Consider the following 19958-nt stretch of genomic DNA (forward strand, 5'->3'; position numbering starts at 1 on the left):
TCCCATAAGCTAATATTGTGAAAGAAGCATCTGCAAACGGTGGATACATTTTGTGAGCCTCACAACCCTGAGACATGACTCGTTTCACTGTCAAATTTGAGCCATTCGGTCCAATAAAATTTGGAAAGTCTGAAAGAGCCGCACGATTAAATTATTTTATCCCCATTCAAGTTAGCCGGGCACTAAACAGGAAGTTAGCCGGCTTGGTCCCATTTATTAGTGATAGGCTGTTAGATGTTAGATAGAAAATGTACGAGGCTTATCACCGATATCGACATAAATTTGATTGTGAGCCAGGTTCAAGATCGTTTAATCGCCCAGCCCAGCCCTCCTGCATGCCAGAGTTAGACAGGCTGTTTATATGTTTACATATTTAGAAGTTTATATCAGCGTATAACTGTCCAAAACAAAACAAATGATAAGAATCTGAGTGTGACGCTGAGCTCAGGTCTGTGAAAAGGCAGAGTAAAACAGCCGGTTGTATTAATTAGCAGGCAGGTTCATTACTGATCTCGTAGAAGGGGGGTTTTGAACCATCTCATGTCGCAGTGGTGAGAAGAAACAGACTCGACAACAACAACAACACTATGAGAGCGCTGAGCGAACAACAACAGATTAAAAATGAGCTAAAAGTCGAGATCAGCTGCAGTTTTAGATGAAAATAATCAACATGTCAGAAAAAACTACATTAAATCTGCACAAACAAACAACGGGGGAGGGTATTTATTACATTATTTATTTAATATTACATTTAAACTGTTAAAGTGCAGAAAGAACTGAAACATGCTAAGACATGCTAACACTGACTGAAACAGATCAATACTGAGAAGAGACTTATTAGCATCGTTAGCTCTCGTTAGGTGACCATCAGTCTCTTTCTTCTTCTACGAAATCTGCTTGTTTCCCTGGCTGTGTTTCCATGGTAACCAGTCATCAGAAACCCATGGAGTCTTTTTAATCAGCATCACTGATGATGTCATTAGTGATGTCACTGGGGCTGAGACAGGTGAGGTGACATCAGGTCAGAAGTGCACTTATCTCCAAAATGTTCCCTTTGAAATTAAAGTTAGAGGTTACTATGGTGACACAGGTTGACGCTCCTCATTGGCTGCCATGTGAGGAATGGGCGGAGTCAGTCAGTCACTCAGTAGCAGGTGAGGAGGCGGAGCTTCAGGAGCCACAGCTGAGGTAAGAGGGCAGAGGTTGTTGTTGGGTTTGAGTGGAGAGTGTCGCTGCTTTCTGAGAGGAACGCGATTGGTCAGAGTCTGAGGAGACACACAAGATCCTGGGCTGTGATTGGCCGATAACAGCTCCTCATCAATTACCACAAACTGAAGCTCTTCACTATAATTAAGTATTGATTATGAGGATCATTAATCAATTAATTTATACTATAAAGTGCCTTAATTTTAATTAAAGGCTGGCTGACACGCTCCTTTTCTCGTTTTAGAAAATCCTTCAATATATTAAATTTAACCTGCACTCCACAATTTGTGCTTACCTGATGTTTTATTAAAACTAATCAGAAGGTATCTCACATTGTAGAAAAGAGTCTCGCCTCCCGTTCACGTCCATTCTGAGCGCAAAGAAAATTTGCACTCGGTGGTGAAGCAAACCCGAATCTTGGCTTCGTGTGGAGCTGTGGTGAACTTTGACCTGAGAAGTTGCAGCTACAACCAAGGGCAAAGACATGTGTGTGTGTGTGTTTGACGCCACGAACAGACACAAACAAGCACATCCTGCCCCGCCAACATTCAGCCACCACAGGTGATGTCATTCACATGTCCCTGTGTATGTGTGACCGCAGGTTTCAATCAGGACTGTCCAGTCAGAGAACAGCAGTTAATGAGGCAGGTCAATCATTAACAATAATGTGTGATGTGATACATGTTGTTTACGTCTGGGACACAAGAAAGTTCTGAAGATTTTCAAAATAAAATGAAATTAATTCAAATGGTTTTATTATTTTTTACCCTTGTTGTCGCACCAGCCCCACCACAGCTCCCATTGAACTCATGTAAATTAATTTGAACCTGTGAGGTCAGAGGGAGACGGTGAGTGGATGAGGGTCGTCTTATCCTGGATTCACCTGCTGTCCAGAGCGTTTTGTGGTTTGACTTTCAGCTACAGAACATTTGAACATATTCACCCAAAATATATGCGGGCTGTGGTTCAACACCTAACTGACACTCTGCTGACATCTGGATGTTTGTATTCATGAGTGTTCAAGTTCCTTTGTTTGCTACAATATAAAAGAACGACGTTAAAGTTTGTAATGTTTCAACTGCAAATTAATCATGTAACCTTGAAGATGGAGCTGTGAAGGTACAGGTTTTATTAATTTAATTTAATTTAATGTATTATTTGATCTTAAACAAAAAAAAACTGTAAAACCTTAATAAATCTTTGTCGTATTGCGTACATCCTGACGTGGCTCCTCAGATAAGGAGATCTTTGACTCCCTGTGATAGACTGACAGTAGATTCATCTCAAAGAACAGAAACTGCTTAAGCTAAATCTGGTTGATGATTTGATGTTGTTGAGATCAAACAGTTATTTCAATAACTGAGTTTCACTGGCTTGTGATTTGGTTGTGTGATTTAGGAGATTGATTCTTGGTTTTATTGTGATTTGGTTAATTGAGTTGATTCAGTCTATTAATTAGAGTCTAGGGGAACCAGAGACCGTACACAGAACACAGAGTGAGGTTCCTCCAGGATGATCTCATAGATCATCTCTGGAGTACAGTTAATCCTGCACCACCTATATCATGTACATCTCGTTGTTAACCAGACAGTTAGACAACGACAGCTCCCTATAAGTACATGGTGGGTTGTATTTGCGAAAGGGTTAGGGAACGCTCCTCGCCGAGGTCAAAAGGATATCAGTTTATTCATAATTTTGAAAACCATTTCAAACCAGCTGACAAACCATTTAAGGTCCTCTAACTCTAAAATATTATTCTAAATAACTCTAAAATATTTAACCCCAAATAATATAAATTACAGTGGCCCAGAAGTGCAAACCACAACAACAAACATGATGACATTAACTTCTACTGGGAACGGTAGGTAGGTTCATCTACAAGGACTGTTGCTGATTGGACGGACACATTTTCCGTCTTCCTAACAGGAAGGAAAGACATCATTCATATGTCACGACGACGAGTCACCACTGTTATTATCTACACATGAGTCTGTAACTCAATGAAGCTCTGGTTATGTCTTTTCTTACAGAGCTAATACAGCTGATTGTGAACTGTAGCTTCCCAGTAAACACACTGACTTCTTCAGTGGTCAGCTGAAGAGTCTCTGGGCTCAGCAGGACAGCCCATCCTGCAAATACGTGGCCTGCTCAAATTAGCTAACGAGCGCAGAGACTACAGCTCATAAACCTTGGTTTCAGATGCACAAGAGACACAGAAACAACCAGAGCTGCTGTGAGTCAACAGCTTGAGTCATGTAGATAATTAGAGTGGTGTCCGGACAGTGTGTCTGTCTAATCAGCAACAGTAGACAATAGTAATGTCCTTTGTTGCATGATACAAGGTTATTGGAGTGATGTCTTTAATTTGATCTCCAAGATGTTAAAGGTTCAGATTGTCCCAGATCCAGATTTAATATTATGGGGACATCTAAAGAAGCAAAGAAACTGACACTGGCACAACTGCGCTTCTTGGTGTATGGACTTGTCACTGCTAAAAAGCTTATCCTCTTATTTTGGAAAAAGAAGGATGTCCCAACATTGAAGTTATGCCTCATGGAGCTGATGGACACACTCCATCTGGTTCTTCATTCAGGACAAACTAAAAGACTTTGAGAAAACTTGGCAACCTTTGGTATCTAATCTTGCAGGACAAGATGAATCTTGATTACAGTCCTGGATGGGTTGTTGTAGGGAGGCCATGTGAGACTTTTTTTTGCCGGTCTCTGTTTACCTTTTATTTATTTATTTTGTTTAATTGTTTATTTTTCTTAACTGATTCATTACACTCATTAAAAACTCAAAAATATTAGCAAGAACCTTAGTTACACCTTAAACTCAGCTTCATGGATCTGTGGAGATTAAGGGGGAAAGTTACAAAGCCCTTAAACTCTACCTTATCAGTTCATGAAGGGCTTTTCAAATTAAGGTGTTTTTAAGAGGTTTAGATTTTCAAATTACAAGATAAATGGACGTCCGGTGATGCAAGCGACTAAGTAGCCACGCTTTGCTAGAGCTCCAGCTCACCCTGCTATCTTATAACTGTTGACCATCATTTTTAACAAGCTAGCTCGGATATTACGGAGTACTATCTCTGGGGAATGTCTGAACACTTTTGGTGCAGTTCTACTGGCAACATGCCTCCGAAACAAACCAAGCAGAACGGAACTCCTGCCAAGATGACAGCAGCTCAGGTGATAGACCTAAACCAGACCCAGCAATCGCCAATGCTATGGAGGTAATAACGGCTAATATCACTGCTGTGATTGATGATAAGCTTGAACGCATGTTGCACAGTATCAACACTAATATATCTCAGCATCTCAAGGAAATCAATGACCGCGTTGGAGAAGCCGAGGGAAGGATACTGGCGGTGGTGAGCACCACATCTGAGACAGAAAAGCACGTTGCTGTGCTAACTTATCAGTTAATGAACTGACAGAGCACTTGCAGAAAAAATTGAGGATCCTGGGAATATATGAAAAAGCAGAGGGCAGTGACGTGACCCCAGATTCTGGATATGGAAACAAAGGCTGACCAAGTTTAGCCAGAGCGACGCAAAACAGAGTCTCTCTTCGAGGGAGCCGAAATATTTTTCTTTCAGGACTGCAGCAGAGACACTCAAGCAGAGACGGGAATTTTTGGATGTCAAGAGGAAGCTGCAAAACATCCCCGGAGCTGGCTATGCTATGCTATACCTGGCTTCACTCAGGGTCACGGTGAACGACACCACCAGAACTTTCCACACTCTGAACAAAGTATCTATCTAAGTACCGTATGTCTGGGGCAGTTCATATGTGGCCTCTAATATTACTATTACTGCTCTGACTCGTTATTTATCTTATTATTATTATAATGTTTATTCTGAAGCTCAGCCTCTTGTTTTATTTTAACTGGAAATTGCTTATCCATTGGAGTTGAGCCCTTTTTTATATCCATTCTCAATTTTTATTTAAAAAAAAAAAGTAAAAGGAAAGAAAAGCTACAATTAGCGTGGCTCCCTTCACGAGGTGACCCGAAGGAGTTATTGAACTCCGGTATCTATAATCTTTGAGGAGCCTGTTTGGGATCTTTGGTCCGCTCTACACATGTGGACCTGTATAAATACCTCAGGGCTCCGCCTGTGTGAGATGGCCCAGGCATTGTTGTAATCAATACTAAGAATGTTTCAACGTTTTATACGTTTGATGTCCACTCTCATCTTGCACTATTCTCCATGAGTATATCACAGATGTTATGTGTTTATTTCAATATAACTTTTGCTTCTTTCTGGTTTCTTTACATATATTCTCCATATTGAGATGACGGCTAAGCTAGTATGCTTACATCTTTGGTAAGGTCGAGGGTCCTCCGACCTCAAAGATACTCTGTGGGGACTGTTTTTTTATTTTAAGTGTTTTGATAGTTTTGATTTTACATTTTCAGGACCTAGCAAAGATATTAGTATATAGTTTTTACAGGGGTATGGCCAAGGTTTCACTCTATATAGAGATTGCATTGAATGTCCAAAAAACATAACTGATGGAGCAGCTATTATCCCATTTGGGATAATGGATGAAGTGATGAATAAGAGAGACAACAGCAACACAACCCACAGAATTAGGCATAATTTAAGCTTTAAGCATGGTAGGAGTTAGTGCTGAGCTCTGTTCTTGCACTGTGCGGGTGGTACACCACCCAGTGAAAAGAAAAAAGATACTTTTGAAAAGGGAAGGAGTTAAAATTGCACCTTTACAAGAAACTGAAAAAGAACATATCAAACTGAAAATTCAACGGTCTATTGGACCCCCAAAATGGATGAATCCCCAACAGAGAAGTGACCTCCTACTTAAAAGGCCAGGGCAGTAATAGAGCTATGTGAGGAGATGGGATACCTTGATATATGGAGGATCACACATCCAGGAGTGTTCATAAAAGTAGCTCAAGAATAGATTATTTCTTTGTGCCTAAATCTAAATTAAATCCTCTTGTTCTATTGGAAATATCAACATTTCAGACCATAGCCCCATATTCCTTCAGCTCCTCCACCAGGGGGTCCACCCTCACCAAGACGAGGAGATTTGACTCTTCCTTGCTCAGTGACTCTAACTTTATCTCTTATTTTACCTCTGAATCCAAGATATTTTACATAATTAACAATACAAGTGACTTCTCTCCTTCAAGTCTTTGGGAAACAAGCAAGGAGTATTCCAGAGGCTTAATAATATCATATGTGAAAAGTAATCAACAAAAAGCACTTGAGTGTCAGAGGGAAGTTCAATTATCTGAAGCAGAAAAAACTGATGTTAATGACCCTTCTGAGACTAATTATAAAACAATGTTGGCTATCAGGTCTTCACTGAACTCCTGACTTACTCATAAAGGAAAACAGTACATCAGATTTGCTCAACAGAAGTTATATGAAGTCTGTAACAAATAAATAAAAGTAAATACCTAGCTCAACTAGTAAATAAGAAATCTGATTCTCAGTGTATCCCGGTAAAAGGAAAACAGACACAGAGAATATTAACAAGGTGTTTGAAAAATATTATAGTCGATTATATAAAAGCAAACAACCCAGGTCTGGTCAGAGGTCCTCTGAGCCTTGTTTTCTAATCTGAGTCAACCTGAATTTACAGATTTACAGAAGGAAACAATTAATAAACCAATAACTGAGCAGAAAGTCAAGGGAGCTCCAGATTCCCTGCAATCAGACAAAGCCCCAGGCCAGGATGGGCTGATTTTAAACCCCTACTAATACAACTCTTGCTTAATATGTTTCATGATTGGCTGAGGAATGGCTTCCTTCCCAGATCACTAACAGAGACCAATATCAGCCTTATTCTAAAAAGGGGACGGTCATACAGGCTTATTAGCCTGCTGAATAGATCTTAAATTGACAGGTCCAAGTGTATGATGAAGGTATTCTATAAGATTTGGTCCCAGTTCTTAGAATATATTGGTACTAGACTGGCAGCCATTTTGCTGAAGGGTCTGGTGGATCAGTTAGGAAACCACACAATGTACTGATGCATAACTGATCTGCTTTGGGCTCACACGGATTATAATGTGTAAGTGATGCTGTACTGTATAGGAGTGCTAGACGTGGATACTGTCTCTGATGGGGGAGAGTACCCTTTTTTATTTATCGGTATTCTTTTATTCTATCATTTTTTGTGTGTTTGTTTTTGATGTGTGACATGGCCTCCCCCTTGTTGTTCTTTGTTAACTGTTGAAGTTGTTGGTTTATCTTTGTATTTGTTTGTAATGGTCTATTCATTTCTTTGTGTCTTAAGTGTTTTTGATGCTGTACTGCATATACGGAAGTGCAAAACTATGAGCTGTCTTTGATGGGATGTGAAACCCTCCCCCTATGTTCCTTATGTTCCTTCAGTATGTGACAGAACCTTCCCCTCTGACACCATCTGGTCTGTTGGCCTGTTCTGTACATGTTTGTATATCAGAGAGCTCAATAAAGATATTGACCATAAAATGAAAAGACAAGCAAAGGATCTCTGACTACACACACACTGATTTAGACTGAGATGGTAAATGTTAATTAAGGGTTAATTATGTTAGTTACGGGTTAGTTAAGTGTAAGTGAAGGTTAGTTAGAGTTAGTTAAGTGTAAGTGAAGGTTAGTTAAGTGTAAGTGAAGGTTAGTTAGAGTAAGATAAGTGTAAGTGAAGGTTAGTTAGAGTTAGTTAAGTGTAAGTGAAGGTTAGTTAAGTGTAAGTGAAGGTTAGTTAGAGTAAGATAAGTGTAAGTAAAGCTTAGTTAAGTGTAAGTAAAGCTTAGTTAGTTAGTTAGTTCGTTAGTCAGTTAGTTAAGCGTAAGTAAAGGTTAGTTAAATGTAAAAAAAATGTTAGTTAGAGTTAGTTAAAGGTGTAAGTGTGTCATAGTGCTGATGATGTTGACAATGGTGATGTCACTGACCATGAGGAGGCGGTGTGCGTAAAGCACCTCAGGTTCATCTGGTTTCCTGGTCGGCACAGCGACGTTCCATCGCTGAAGCTCCACCGTCATCTCTGCCGGGCTGAAGAGGACTGCCGGGTCGCCATGGCGTCGGTTAATCAGCTCCACCAAACGCTCCTTATAGTGAACCCTGACAGAACAGATGGGTGGAGACGATGTTCAGGTGGTCTGTTACTGGGAGCACTGGTCTGACTGGCAGACGTCTCTGTGTTCAGGTAGGTCTGTTACTAGGAGCACTGGTCTTACTGGCAGTAACCTCTGTGTTCAGGTGGTCTGTTACTGGGAGCACTGGTCTGACTGGCAGACGTCTCTGTGTTCAGGTAGGTCTGTTACTGGGAGCACTGGCCTGACTGGCAGTAGCCTCTGTGCTCAGGTGGTCTGTTACTGGGAGCACTGGTCTTACTGGCAGTAGCCTCTGTGTTCAGGTAGTCTGTTACTGGGAGCACTGGTCTTACTGGCAGTAGCCTCTGTGTTCAGGTAGTCTGTTACTGGGAGCACTGGTCTGACTGGCAGACGTCTCTGTGTTCAGGTAGGTCTGTTACTAGGAGCACTGGTCTTACTGGCAGTAACCTCTGTGTTCAGGTGGTCTGTTACTGGGAGCACTGGTCTGACTGGCAGACGTCTCTGTGTTCAGGTAGGTCTGTTACTGGGAGCACTGGCCTGACTGGCAGTAGCCTCTGTGCTCAGGTGGTCTGTTACTGGGAGCACTGGTCTTACTGGCAGTAGCCTCTGTGTTCAGGTAGTCTGTTACTGGGAGCACTGGTCTTACTGGCAGTAGCCTCTGTGTTCAGGTAGTCTGTTACTGGGAGCACTGGTCTGACTGGCAGACGTCTCTGTGTTCAGGTAGGTCTGTTACTAGGAGCACTGGTCTTACTGGCAGTAACCTCTGTGTTCAGGTGGTCTGTTACTGGGAGCACTGGTCTGACTGGCAGACGTCTCTGTGTTCAGGTAGGTCTGTTACTGGGAGCACTGGCCTGACTGGCAGTAGCCTCTGTGCTCAGGTGGTCTGTTACTGGGAGCACTGGTCTTACTGGCAGTAAGTAGCCTCTGTGCTCAGGTAGGTCTGTTACTGGGAGCACTGGTCTTACTGGCAGTTGCCTCTGTGTTCAGGTAGTCTGTTACTGGGAGCACTGGTCATACTGGCAGTAACCTCTGTGTTAAGGTAGGTCTGTTACTGGGAGCACTGGTCTGACTGGCAGTAGCCTCTGTGTTCAGGTAGGTCTGTTACTGGGAGCACTGGTCATACTGGCAGTAACCTCTGTGTTAAGGTAGGTCTGTTACTGGGAGCACTGGTCTGACTGGCAGTAGCCTCTGTGCTCAGGTAGGTCTGTTACTGGGAGCACTGGTTTTACTGGCAGTAGCCTCTGTGTTCAGGTAGTCTGTTACTGGGAGCACTGGTCTTACTGGCAGTAACCTCTGTGTTCAGGTAGGTCTGTTAGTGGGAGCACTGGTCTGACTGGCAGTAGCCTCTGTGTTCAGGTGGTCTGTTACTGGGAGCACTGGTCTTACTGGCAGTAACCTCTGTGTTCAGGTAGGTCTGTTACTGGGAGCACTGGCCTGACTGGCAGTAGCCTCTGTGTTCAGGTAGTCTGTTACTGGGAGCACTGGTCTTACTGGCAGTAGCCTCTGTGTTAAGGTAGGTCTGTTACTGGGAGCACTGGTCTTACTGGCAGTAACCTCTGTGTTAAGGTAGGTCTGTTACTGGGAGCACTGGTCTTACTGGCAGTAGCCTCTGTGTTAAGGTAGGTCTGTTACTGGGAGCACTGGTCTTACTGGCAGTAACCTCTGTGTTCAGGTAGGTCTGTTAGTGGGAGCACTGGTCTGACTGGCAGTAGCCTCTGTGTTCAGGTGGTCTGTTACTGGGAGCACTGGTCTTACTGGCAGTAACCTCTGTGTTCAGGTAGGTCTGTTACTGGGAGCACTGGCCTGACTGGCAGTAGCCTCTGTGCTCAGGTGGTCTGTTACTGGGAGCACTGGTCTTACTGGCAGTAGCCTCTGTGTTAAGGTAGGTCTGTTACTGGGAGCACTGGTCTTACTGGCAGTAGCCTCTGTTTTCAGGTGCAGCAGGTCGTCCACAAGGCTCCTCCCGTCTGCTGCTGTCGTCTCTCAGCTCCAGTACCAAACACACACCTGAAAGTGGCGACAGGTGTATGTCATTAAACTGGGAGAGAAAAAGTTGGCCGTGATGAACAGAAAGAGAACTCACCTGTCTGACTGGTGTCAGGGGAGCTGCCATTGGCTGGTTCCAACCAGGTAGGAGACACCCTGTAATACTGCAAGACAAGAAACACACACTGTCCTCACATCACCTGCACACACTTGAGCTGTCAGAGCAGCAGTGGCTCAGCTGGTTCTCACCTGGAGCAGCAGGTGCAGGCGGGGCACACTCCAGTCTCTCAGGTGGTACAGGCAGTCTCTGGGGTGGTGGGCGTGGAGACCTTTGGTTCTACAGTCAGCAGAAAAGCTGCAGACCTGACAACAGTAAAATCCACATCAAAACATGGTCTCAAAGTCTGGAAAAAAGTGACCACATGGTGGCGCTACACCGTGTGTGAGTATATCCACCAGCACTTCAGCTTCTTTAGTATCTGAGATTTAAACTTTCAAAGTAAGAGCAGGAGAATCTCTTTGACGCAGTAGAACACACTGTAGAACACACAGTAAAACACAGTAGAACACACAGTAGGACACACAGTAGAGCACACAGTAGAACACACAGTAGAACACACAGTAGAACACACAGTAGAACATGCAGTAGAACACAGTAGAACACACAGTAGGACACACAGTAGAACACAGTAGAACACACAGTAGAATACACAGTAGAACACAGTAGAACACAGTGGAACACACAGTAGAACACAGTAGAACACACAGTAGAACACACAGTAGGACACACAGTAGGACACACAGTAGAACACAGTGGAACACACAGTAGAACACAGTAGAACACACAGGAGAATACACAGCAGAACACACAGTAGAACACACAGTAGGACACACAGTAGAACACACAGTAGAAAACAGTGGAACACACAGTAGAACACAGTAGAACACACAGTAGAATACACAGTAGGACACACAGTAGAATACACAGTAGAACACAGTAGAACACAGTAGAACACAGTGGAACACAGTAGAATACACAGTAGAACACAGTAGAACACCGTGGAACACACAGTAGAACACAGTAGAACACACAGTAGAATACACAGTAGAACACAGTAGAACACGCAGTAGAACACACAGTAGAATACACAGTAGAACACAGTAGAACACGCAGTAGAACACAGAGTAGAATACACAGTAGAACACAGTAGAACACAGTAGAACACACAGTAGAACACAGTAGAACACCGTGGAACACACAGTAGAACACAGTAGAACACACAGTAGAATACACAGTAGAACACAGTAGAACACGCAGTAGAACACACAGTAGAATACACAGTAGAACACAGTAGAACACGCAGTAGAACACACAGTAGAATACACAGTAGAACACAGTAGAACACGCAGTAGAACACACAGTAGAATACACAGTAGAACACAGTAGAACACAGTAGAACACACAGTAGAATACACAGTAGAACACAGAGTAGAATACACAGTAGAACACACAGTAGGACAAACAGTAGAACACACAGTAGAACACACAGTAGAACACACAGTAGGACAAACAGTAGAACACACAGTAGAACACAGTGGAACACACAGTAGAACACACATTAGAACACAGTGGAACACAGCAGATGTAAACTCACAGATCCGGGGCTGAAGGTCCGGCTGCAGCCTCCACAGAACTGATGCTGACACTGACTGCAGGTGAAGTGAAGACAGCCTCCTTTAGACAGACTGAACACACACTGACATTGTGGACACTCTGAGGACACACAGACACATATACAGTTAGACAACAACAACAAACACGCACTCATTCATCAACAGAGAAAACAAAAACAGCAACTTTCCACCCAGTTTCAGGTCTCATGAGAACCTGGTCTCAGGAGAACCTGGTCTCAAGAGGACCTGGTCTCAGTTGCTGTTACCGATGCTGTTGTAGCGTAGCAGGGTGCTGCTGTTCTGGTCTGGCTGGTTCTGCTGCTGCCACCGTCTGAACTGTTGACAGGAAAGACCCTGATGCTGAGGAGACCACTGTACACACACACACACGCACGCACACACACACACACACACACACACACACACACACACACACACACACACACAGAGGAATCAGTTCAGTTAAGGTCTTAGTGTGTGTGTGTGTGTGTGTGTGTGTGTGTGTGTGTGTGCGCGCGTGCGTGCGTGCGTGCGTGTGTGTGTGTGTGTGTGCGTGCGTGTGTGTCTTACAGGTGATCTGCACTGACAGCAGGTACTCTTCTTACAGCTGGGACAGTCCATCCTCAACCTGTCAGCTTCATGAAGCATCCCAAATGAACACTTAAACACACACACACACACAAACACACACACACATACACAGGGTTAACATGTGTGATTCACACCTGCAGCTTTACTTTAAAATGTAATTCGATAGTTACTTTTGTTTGTATCCTAAACATGTAATCCAGTTACATGTTTCCAGTTACTCTCTCTCAGGTTCTTACATGAGCACACCAGCGGAAGTTCTGCATCTCCTGCAGGGCTCGATCTCTAAGCTTCCTCTGGAAGAGCTCGTGGAGATGAGGAGGTAGGAAGTGACGTATCTGCACACAAACAAACACATAACTGATTCTTCCCAGAACACTGGACCAACAACAGAATCAAGAGGTGATTCTGACTTCCTCCAGATGAGTCCACAAAGTCTAGCAGGTGAGTTTAGACTGAGCCTCACGCTTACGACAGCTACCACGATTGTTTACTGAGTGAAGATTGATCATCAATAATAATAATAATAATAATAATAATAATAATAATAATAATACAGCTCACAGATCAGTTCTGAAGATAAGATTATTTCATATTTAACATTCAATATTTAACATTTCATATATATATATATATATATATATATATATATATATATATATATGTATTCAACTCAGTGAAGATATTTCAGAATCAAACTGATGCAGCTCAAACTCCTCAGAGCTCAGAATAAGACCTCCTCACCTGTGTGTCCAGCAGGTTGAAGTAGTCCATGGACTCTTCCATCCCTCCCTGACGTCTGATCTCAGGTCTGCCACACTGAGGACAGACGAGCTGATCGATGCTCTTTTCTTTAATGGCCGACGAGAAAAACGTCTTAAAACATGTCTGACACAGGAAACAGGAGCAGTGAGTCATGGTGATGATCTACAGGAAATACAAACAGAGAAGAAGAAACATGGTGATGATCTACAGGAAATACTGACAGAGAAAAAGATGAATGAGGCTGTCTGCTCTCTGATTGGCTGAGCCAGATCATGCGTCTCTCACCTTACTGAAGGACACCTGCTCCTGACAGATGGGACAGCTGTGAGTCAGAAACTTGAGGGCTGATGTGAAATCTTGGTTTAGTTGGACTGCCTCCAAGACATCACCGGGGGTGAAGCTCTGCTCCTCCATAGTCATCAGAGAGAGGAAGATGGCCGCTTGGTCTGGAGGAAGACAAGTCGCCATCTGAAAGAGGAAGAGGAAGAAGACCAGCTGAGACCAGCTGAGACCTGCTGAGACCAGCCGAGACCAGCCGAGACCAGCCGAGACCAGCTGAGACAAGCTGAGACAAGCTGAGACCTGCTGAGACTAGCAGAGGCAAGCTGAGACAAGATGAGACCAGCTGAGGTAAGTTGAGACCTACTGAGACCTGCTGAGACCAGCTGAGACCAACCGAGACCATCTGAGACCTGTTAAAACCTGCTGACACAAGCTGAGACCTACTGAGACCAGATGAAACCTGCTGAGACATTTTGAGACAAGCAAAAACCAGCTGGGACAAGCTAAGACCAGCTGAGACCAGCTGAGACAGGCAGAAACCTGCTGGAACCTGCTGAGACCAGTAGTCCTTCTCACCTTGATGTGGTCCTCTCCAGCTCCTGGTTGTAGTCTTTCAGCACAGACGTCTTCATGTGGTACAGCTGCCCGTCCAGCAACTGGAACCAGAACCCCCCAAGCCTGTCTGTCTCTGGCTGCTTCTGATTGGATGATTCCTACGGATGACTCACCCTTCTGGTCTCTGCTGGACTCTCTGTCAAGCCTCAGAGCTCCCATCATACTGCTGAGAGGGTCTGCAATGGGGACAAGACAAGACCAGGTGGAGCACTACAGTACCACAGTACCACAGTACTGAGAACACGTCGTCATGGTAGCGGCTTAAGCGTGCCCTGCTTTATGGTTTCTTATTATTTCACCGGCTTTCAGAAGTGAACAGGACATGGAGCAGATCTTTGTCTATGGTGTCACGTGACTTTACCTGAGCTCAGGTATCTCACCTGAAGAGGGGGAGGAGGGGTTGGAGGAGGAGGAGCTCACAAAGAGGTTGTTGGAGGAGGAAGATGATGCAGGAGGAGCACTGAAGTCAATCCCCAGCAGTTCCTCAGTGTAAGACCTCCCCACCCTCACCTTTTTGCTCTGCTCCCATTTGCTGCCTGCCAGGAAAAGGGGCTTCATTAGGTGTGTATAGCATGCTAAATATTCAACTTGTGGTCACATGATCATCACAGAGCTACAGGAAGTTTACCTTTCTGTCCAGACAGGTGGGAGGGGCTCGTGGAGGAATGTGGTTGGATGCTGCAGGACATCAGTTCAGTTATTGAGTATAACTAATAATGAACAGCACAGGATGATCAGAGAGCTTCTCACCTTCCATCCACACCTGCAGGAGGTGGGCCTTGTTCCACAGACCTGGCATAAAGGGGCGTGTCCTTCTGGAAGGCTCGCCTCATCTCTGACACGAGCAGGGACAGGTTGGACACACCCTGACAGGAAGTGACACGCAGGTTATTATGTTCTGGACCAATAATCAGGTTAACGAGCCACTGTCGGCCCGCTGTACCAGGGTGGGTGGCGACTGATCAGGTAGTCCACACGTCATAGAAGCTGACTTTTAGCCTGAAGGTTGTCCGTTTGAATCCCTGACAGATTCATACCAGATCAGATGTCCTCTCTAGTTTCTGTCTGTGTGTTTAAATATGCTCAACAGAAGATAAATAAAGGATTTCTATCTTAGAACGACACATTTGAAGCAGGTAAATTAGCAGGTATAGAAGCTGTAGAAGCTATAGACGCTTTAGAAGGTATAGACGCTATAGAAGCTATATAAGGTATAGAAGCTATAGACACTTTAGAAGGTATAGAAGCTATAGAAGCTATAGAACATATAGAAGTTATAGAGGGTACAGAAGGTACAGACGGTATAGAAGGTATAGAAGGTATAGAGGGTATAGAAGGTATAGAGGGTATAGAGGGTATAGAGGGTATACAGGATATAGAATGTATAGAAACCATAGAAGCTATAGAGGGTATAGAGCATAGGTCACTAACAGGCGGACTGTGGTCTGAGTCCGGACCCAGACGCTGTCCTATACGGACATGGACCTATAGTCAATAAATTATTTAAGTATTTTAAATTTTGACGGGGCACTTCTATTTTGACCTGTGCAGCTTTTTTAGACTTTACAGTACTAGTTTAGCGGCTCAGGAAATCCACTGACCAATTGCGTGCGAGTTTAGCCATCCCACATGATGCTACTCAGCCAATCAAATCTGTGCATTCCAGGCGATAAACATTGCGACTCTGAATACAGACAGATGAAAGAGAAGCGAGTGACAGACGAAAGACGAGTGAGTGATACAGGGAGAGAAGACAGAGAGATGAGTGAGCCGGAGGCAACAGAGAAAAATAACCACACATGGCGAAAAGTGGACAGTGAAAACAGAGCTTTCAAGCCAGAATGGACAGACCTATTCATTCTCCACAATCAACATTTTTAAAACTAAATATCGTTCCAGGCTCACCAATGAGCACCTGCACATGTGTATGAGAATGGCCCTGACACCATTCCAGCCCAGATTTAAAATCCTGGCAGGACAAGCTAGAGCTCAATTCTCTCACTGAACAACAGAAAGTGGGGGAGTGGGATACAAGAGGGAAAGAAAGAGAAACTGTAAAACTGTTCAATTGTTAAGATGTGTTGAGATCTATCTGTTGTAACATTGGCTGAGACTGTTAAGATGTGAAACATTAATAAATAAAAGGGAAACTCAAGCTGCTGCTACACTTTATTTTATTTTTCAAAAATGAAGTACTTTATTTTAAGATGCACAATTTTTAAAAAGCTATTTTATTTATTTTCACTATTTTATTTTGAAATGCAGCCCTTCTTTTCCTTAAAGAGAGAAGAAAATAATACATATCTACAGTATTATATATCTGTACAATTTAATGTTAAGTGACAATAAATATTGTCAAAATGTTTTTGAATTGTTCTTTCTTTATTTGATTTGACAGTCAATTGTTGATTACGTGCAGACGTTGATACAACTACTAGGTTACTTCAATATATATCACACTAAATCATAACGCAATTTAGACATTATGATGTTCCGGACCTTTGCTTGAGGAAATTTCCTCTAACCTATATAAGGTATAGAAGCTATAAACGCTTTAGAAGGTATAGAAGCTATAGACGCTTTAGAAGGGACAGAAGGTATAGAAGCTATAGACGCTTTAGAAGGGACAGAAGGTATAGAAGTAGGGGTGGGCGATATGGCAAAAATATCATATCACGATTTTTTAAAAATAAAATCACAATTTCGATTTTATCACGATCTTAAATCAAAAAAAGAAAAACAGACAATTTAGGCCAAAGAACCTTTCTGAACAGATTTTAATTTAAATAGTTGCAGTTTTGCCAACATGTGCAAACAACGTAAACATACTAAAAGGTGTGCACTCTTGCAACATAAAAGGTAGCTTTCAATAAACATGAAAGTAAAATATCAATGAAGACATTACTGTTTGTTTTATTCAACACAGTCATTTTAACAGGATTTAAGTATATCAAAACACTAAATAGCTTATTGGAAAGGGTGTAATTTGCGGTAATTTGAACCCTGTACAATTAGCGCATTACCGTTTATTAGCGGCCAAGCGCAACCTATCCATGCGCCCGTGTGTGTGTGTGTGTGTGTGTGCGTGCGCACGCGCACTCGAGAGAGGCGGCAGGTGGAGGGTCTAACTGGCAGAGATGAGAGATGGTGAAACGCTGTTTTTGTTTTTTGTTTTTTTTTAAAAAAAGCGACCAACTCCTCCGTTTGGCTTTCAGCCATGGCTCTCCATGCGGCTACCGCTACACACATAAACAAGGAGGCGGGTAAGAAAGCGCGTCACTGCCCGTAATTCGCTATGATTGGTCGGTCAGGTTGACGACGTAATACGTTTGGTGCATCGGTGCATCAGCATAGAACTGCAATTTATAGAATGTGCCCTAGACGATCCCTACGATCTCTGCACTTTGGCAGATCGTCTACACATTCTAATCCTTCACGATCTAATATCGTCATATCGCACACCCCTATATAGAAGCTATAGACGATTTAGAAGGTATAGAAGCTATAGTTGCTATATAAGGTATAGAAGCTATAGAAAGTATAGAAGCTATAGACACTTTAGAAGGTATAGAAGCTATAGAAGCTACAGACGCTTTAGAAAGTATAGAAGCTATAGAAAGTATAGAAGCTATAGACACTTTAGAAGGTATAGAAGCTATAGAAGCTACAGACGCTTTAGAAAGTATAGAAGCTATAGAAAGTATAGAAGCTATAGACACTTTAGAAGGTATAGAAGCTATAGAAGCTACAGACGCTTTAGAAAGTATAGAAGCTATAGAAAGTATAGAAGCTATAGACACTTTAGAAGGTATAGAAGCTATAGAAGGTATAGAAGCTAAATGTTTTAGAATGTATAGAAGCTAGATGTTTTAGAAGCTATAGATGCTTTAGAAGGTATAGAAGCTATAGAAAGTATAGAAGCTATAGACACTTTAGAAGGTATAGAAGCTCGATGTTTTAGAAGGTATAGAAGCTATAGAAGCTATAGATGCTTTAGAAAGTATAGAAGCTATAGACGCTTTAGAAGCTAGAGAAGGTATAGAAGCTATAGAAACTGTAGAAGGTAAAGAACATATAGAAGCTATAGAAGGTATTGGAGGCACAGAAGGTATAGAGGATATAGAAGGTATAGAAGCTATAGAGAATATAGAATGTATAGAAGCTCCACAACTTTGATTATCATTGGCTGTTAAACCAACGAGGCAGCCTGATGCTCAGGTTGGAGCAGCACGGCGATGAGGGCGAAGGACTTGATCTGATATGATTTTATCGATAATAATGCCATGATGAGTTCCACCTATCAGTCTAATTATTATTGATCGCCTTATTGATCCCTGATTACTTTCAATGGAGCTGGCTGCAGCAGCAGAAATAGTCTAAAATGGTAAGATGAGAGAATATTTGGACAGTTGTACAATTATAATTATTATAGTAAATTCTTCCGACAGGATATCTGGCATCAATCAGAGGATTTGATCAGCTCAGAGAAATATGATTCTGAAGGATCAAACAACTTTGAAACACTTCTCAACTCATCTGGATTTTCTGGGGTCACACAGACCCAGTAGGTGGTTCAGTTTTTAACAAGTGGATCGAGCTCCACCTGTCAGCCTGCTGCCTCTCTACCTGGACACAAGTAAGCAGCTGACTGACCAGATTAACTAGCCCTGTCTGACTGAGCATGCTCACTGTGTCTCACCTGGGTCCAGTTTTTCAATTCATCCAGACTGATGTTACCAGAGGTGTCCACACAGGGACAGGATGGGTTGATCACCATGGAGACAGAGGGACAGACGTAACAGCGAGGTCGGGACACCGGATGGGTCTCATGAAGCCAGATGCACACTGGGATATTATACTCACTTCCTGTAGAAACACATGATATCATGATCCAGACCAGACTGATCCAGAAAAGAGTAATCCAGTCCAGACTGATCTAAACCAGAGTAATCCAGACCAGACTGATCCAGACCAGACTGATCCAAACCAGAGTAATCCAGTCCAGACTGATCCAGACCAGACTGATCCAGAACAGAGTAATCCAGACCAGACTGATCCAGACCAGACTGATCCAGTCCAGACTGATCCAAACCAGACTGGTCCAGACCAGACTGATCCAGACCAGACTGATCCAAACCAGAGTAATCCAGACCAGACTGATCAAGTCCAGACTGATACAGAAAAGAGTAATCCAGACCAGACTGATCCAGACCAGACTGATCCAAACCAGAGTAATCCAGTCTGGACTGATAGAAATCAGACTGATCCAGAACAGAGTAATCCAGACCAGACTGATCCAGACCAGACTGATCCAAACCAGACTGATCCAGACCAGACTGATCCACACCAGAGTAATCCAGACCAGACTGATCCAGACCAGAGTAATCCAAACCAGAGTAATCCAGACCAGAATGATCCAGAACAGACTGATCCAGACCAGACTGATCAAGTCCAGACTGATACAGAAAAGAGTAATCCAGACCAGACTGATCCAAACCAAAGTAATCCAGACCAGACTGATCCAGACCAGACTGATCCACACCAGAGTAATCCAGACCAGACTGATCTTGACCAGACTGATCCAAACCAGAGTAATCCAGTCCAGACTGATCCAGATCAGACTGATCCAGAACAGAGTAATCCAGACCAGACTGATCCAGACCAGACTGATCCAAACCAGACTGATCCAAACCAGAGTAATCCAGACCAGACTGATCCAGACCAGAGTAATCCAAAACAGACTGATCCAGACCAGACTGATCCAAACC

General features: G+C 43.1%; 1 protein-coding gene across 2 annotated transcripts in view; it reads right to left on the reverse strand.

Annotated features, from left to right (window-relative positions):
• Positions 1 to 715: 715 nt before the first annotated feature.
• The window catches only part of LOC141016909 (E3 ubiquitin-protein ligase RNF31), a 23455-nt gene continuing 4212 nt past the window's right edge, over positions 716 to 19958 (reverse strand). The window contains exons 4-19 of one of the 2 annotated variants that reach the window (XM_073491494.1): positions 18890 to 19056; positions 14941 to 15056; positions 14819 to 14868; positions 14571 to 14726; positions 14152 to 14366; positions 13579 to 13761; positions 13273 to 13416; positions 12768 to 12866; positions 12511 to 12600; positions 12207 to 12312; positions 11922 to 12040; positions 10516 to 10629; positions 10364 to 10430; positions 10194 to 10287; positions 8119 to 8287; positions 716 to 1265 (exon numbers count right to left, since the gene is read on the reverse strand). In XM_073491494.1, coding sequence (XP_073347595.1) covers positions 1137 to 1265; positions 8119 to 8287; positions 10194 to 10287; positions 10364 to 10430; positions 10516 to 10629; positions 11922 to 12040; positions 12207 to 12312; positions 12511 to 12600; positions 12768 to 12866; positions 13273 to 13416; positions 13579 to 13761; positions 14152 to 14366; positions 14571 to 14726; positions 14819 to 14868; positions 14941 to 15056; positions 18890 to 19056 — 2018 coding nt within the window. In that variant the 3' untranslated portion in view covers positions 716 to 1136. Of the gene's footprint in view, positions 1266 to 8118; positions 8288 to 10193; positions 10288 to 10363; positions 10431 to 10515; positions 10630 to 11921; positions 12041 to 12206; positions 12313 to 12510; positions 12601 to 12767; positions 12867 to 13272; positions 13456 to 13578; positions 13762 to 14151; positions 14367 to 14570; positions 14727 to 14818; positions 14869 to 14940; positions 15057 to 18889; positions 19057 to 19958 lie in introns of both variants that reach the window. The other variant, XM_073491491.1, reaches the window with a different exon arrangement.

The sequence above is a fragment of the Pagrus major genome, chromosome 21 (genome assembly GCF_040436345.1).
Source record: "Pagrus major chromosome 21, Pma_NU_1.0".
NCBI classification, from domain to species: Eukaryota; Metazoa; Chordata; class Actinopteri; order Spariformes; family Sparidae; genus Pagrus; species Pagrus major.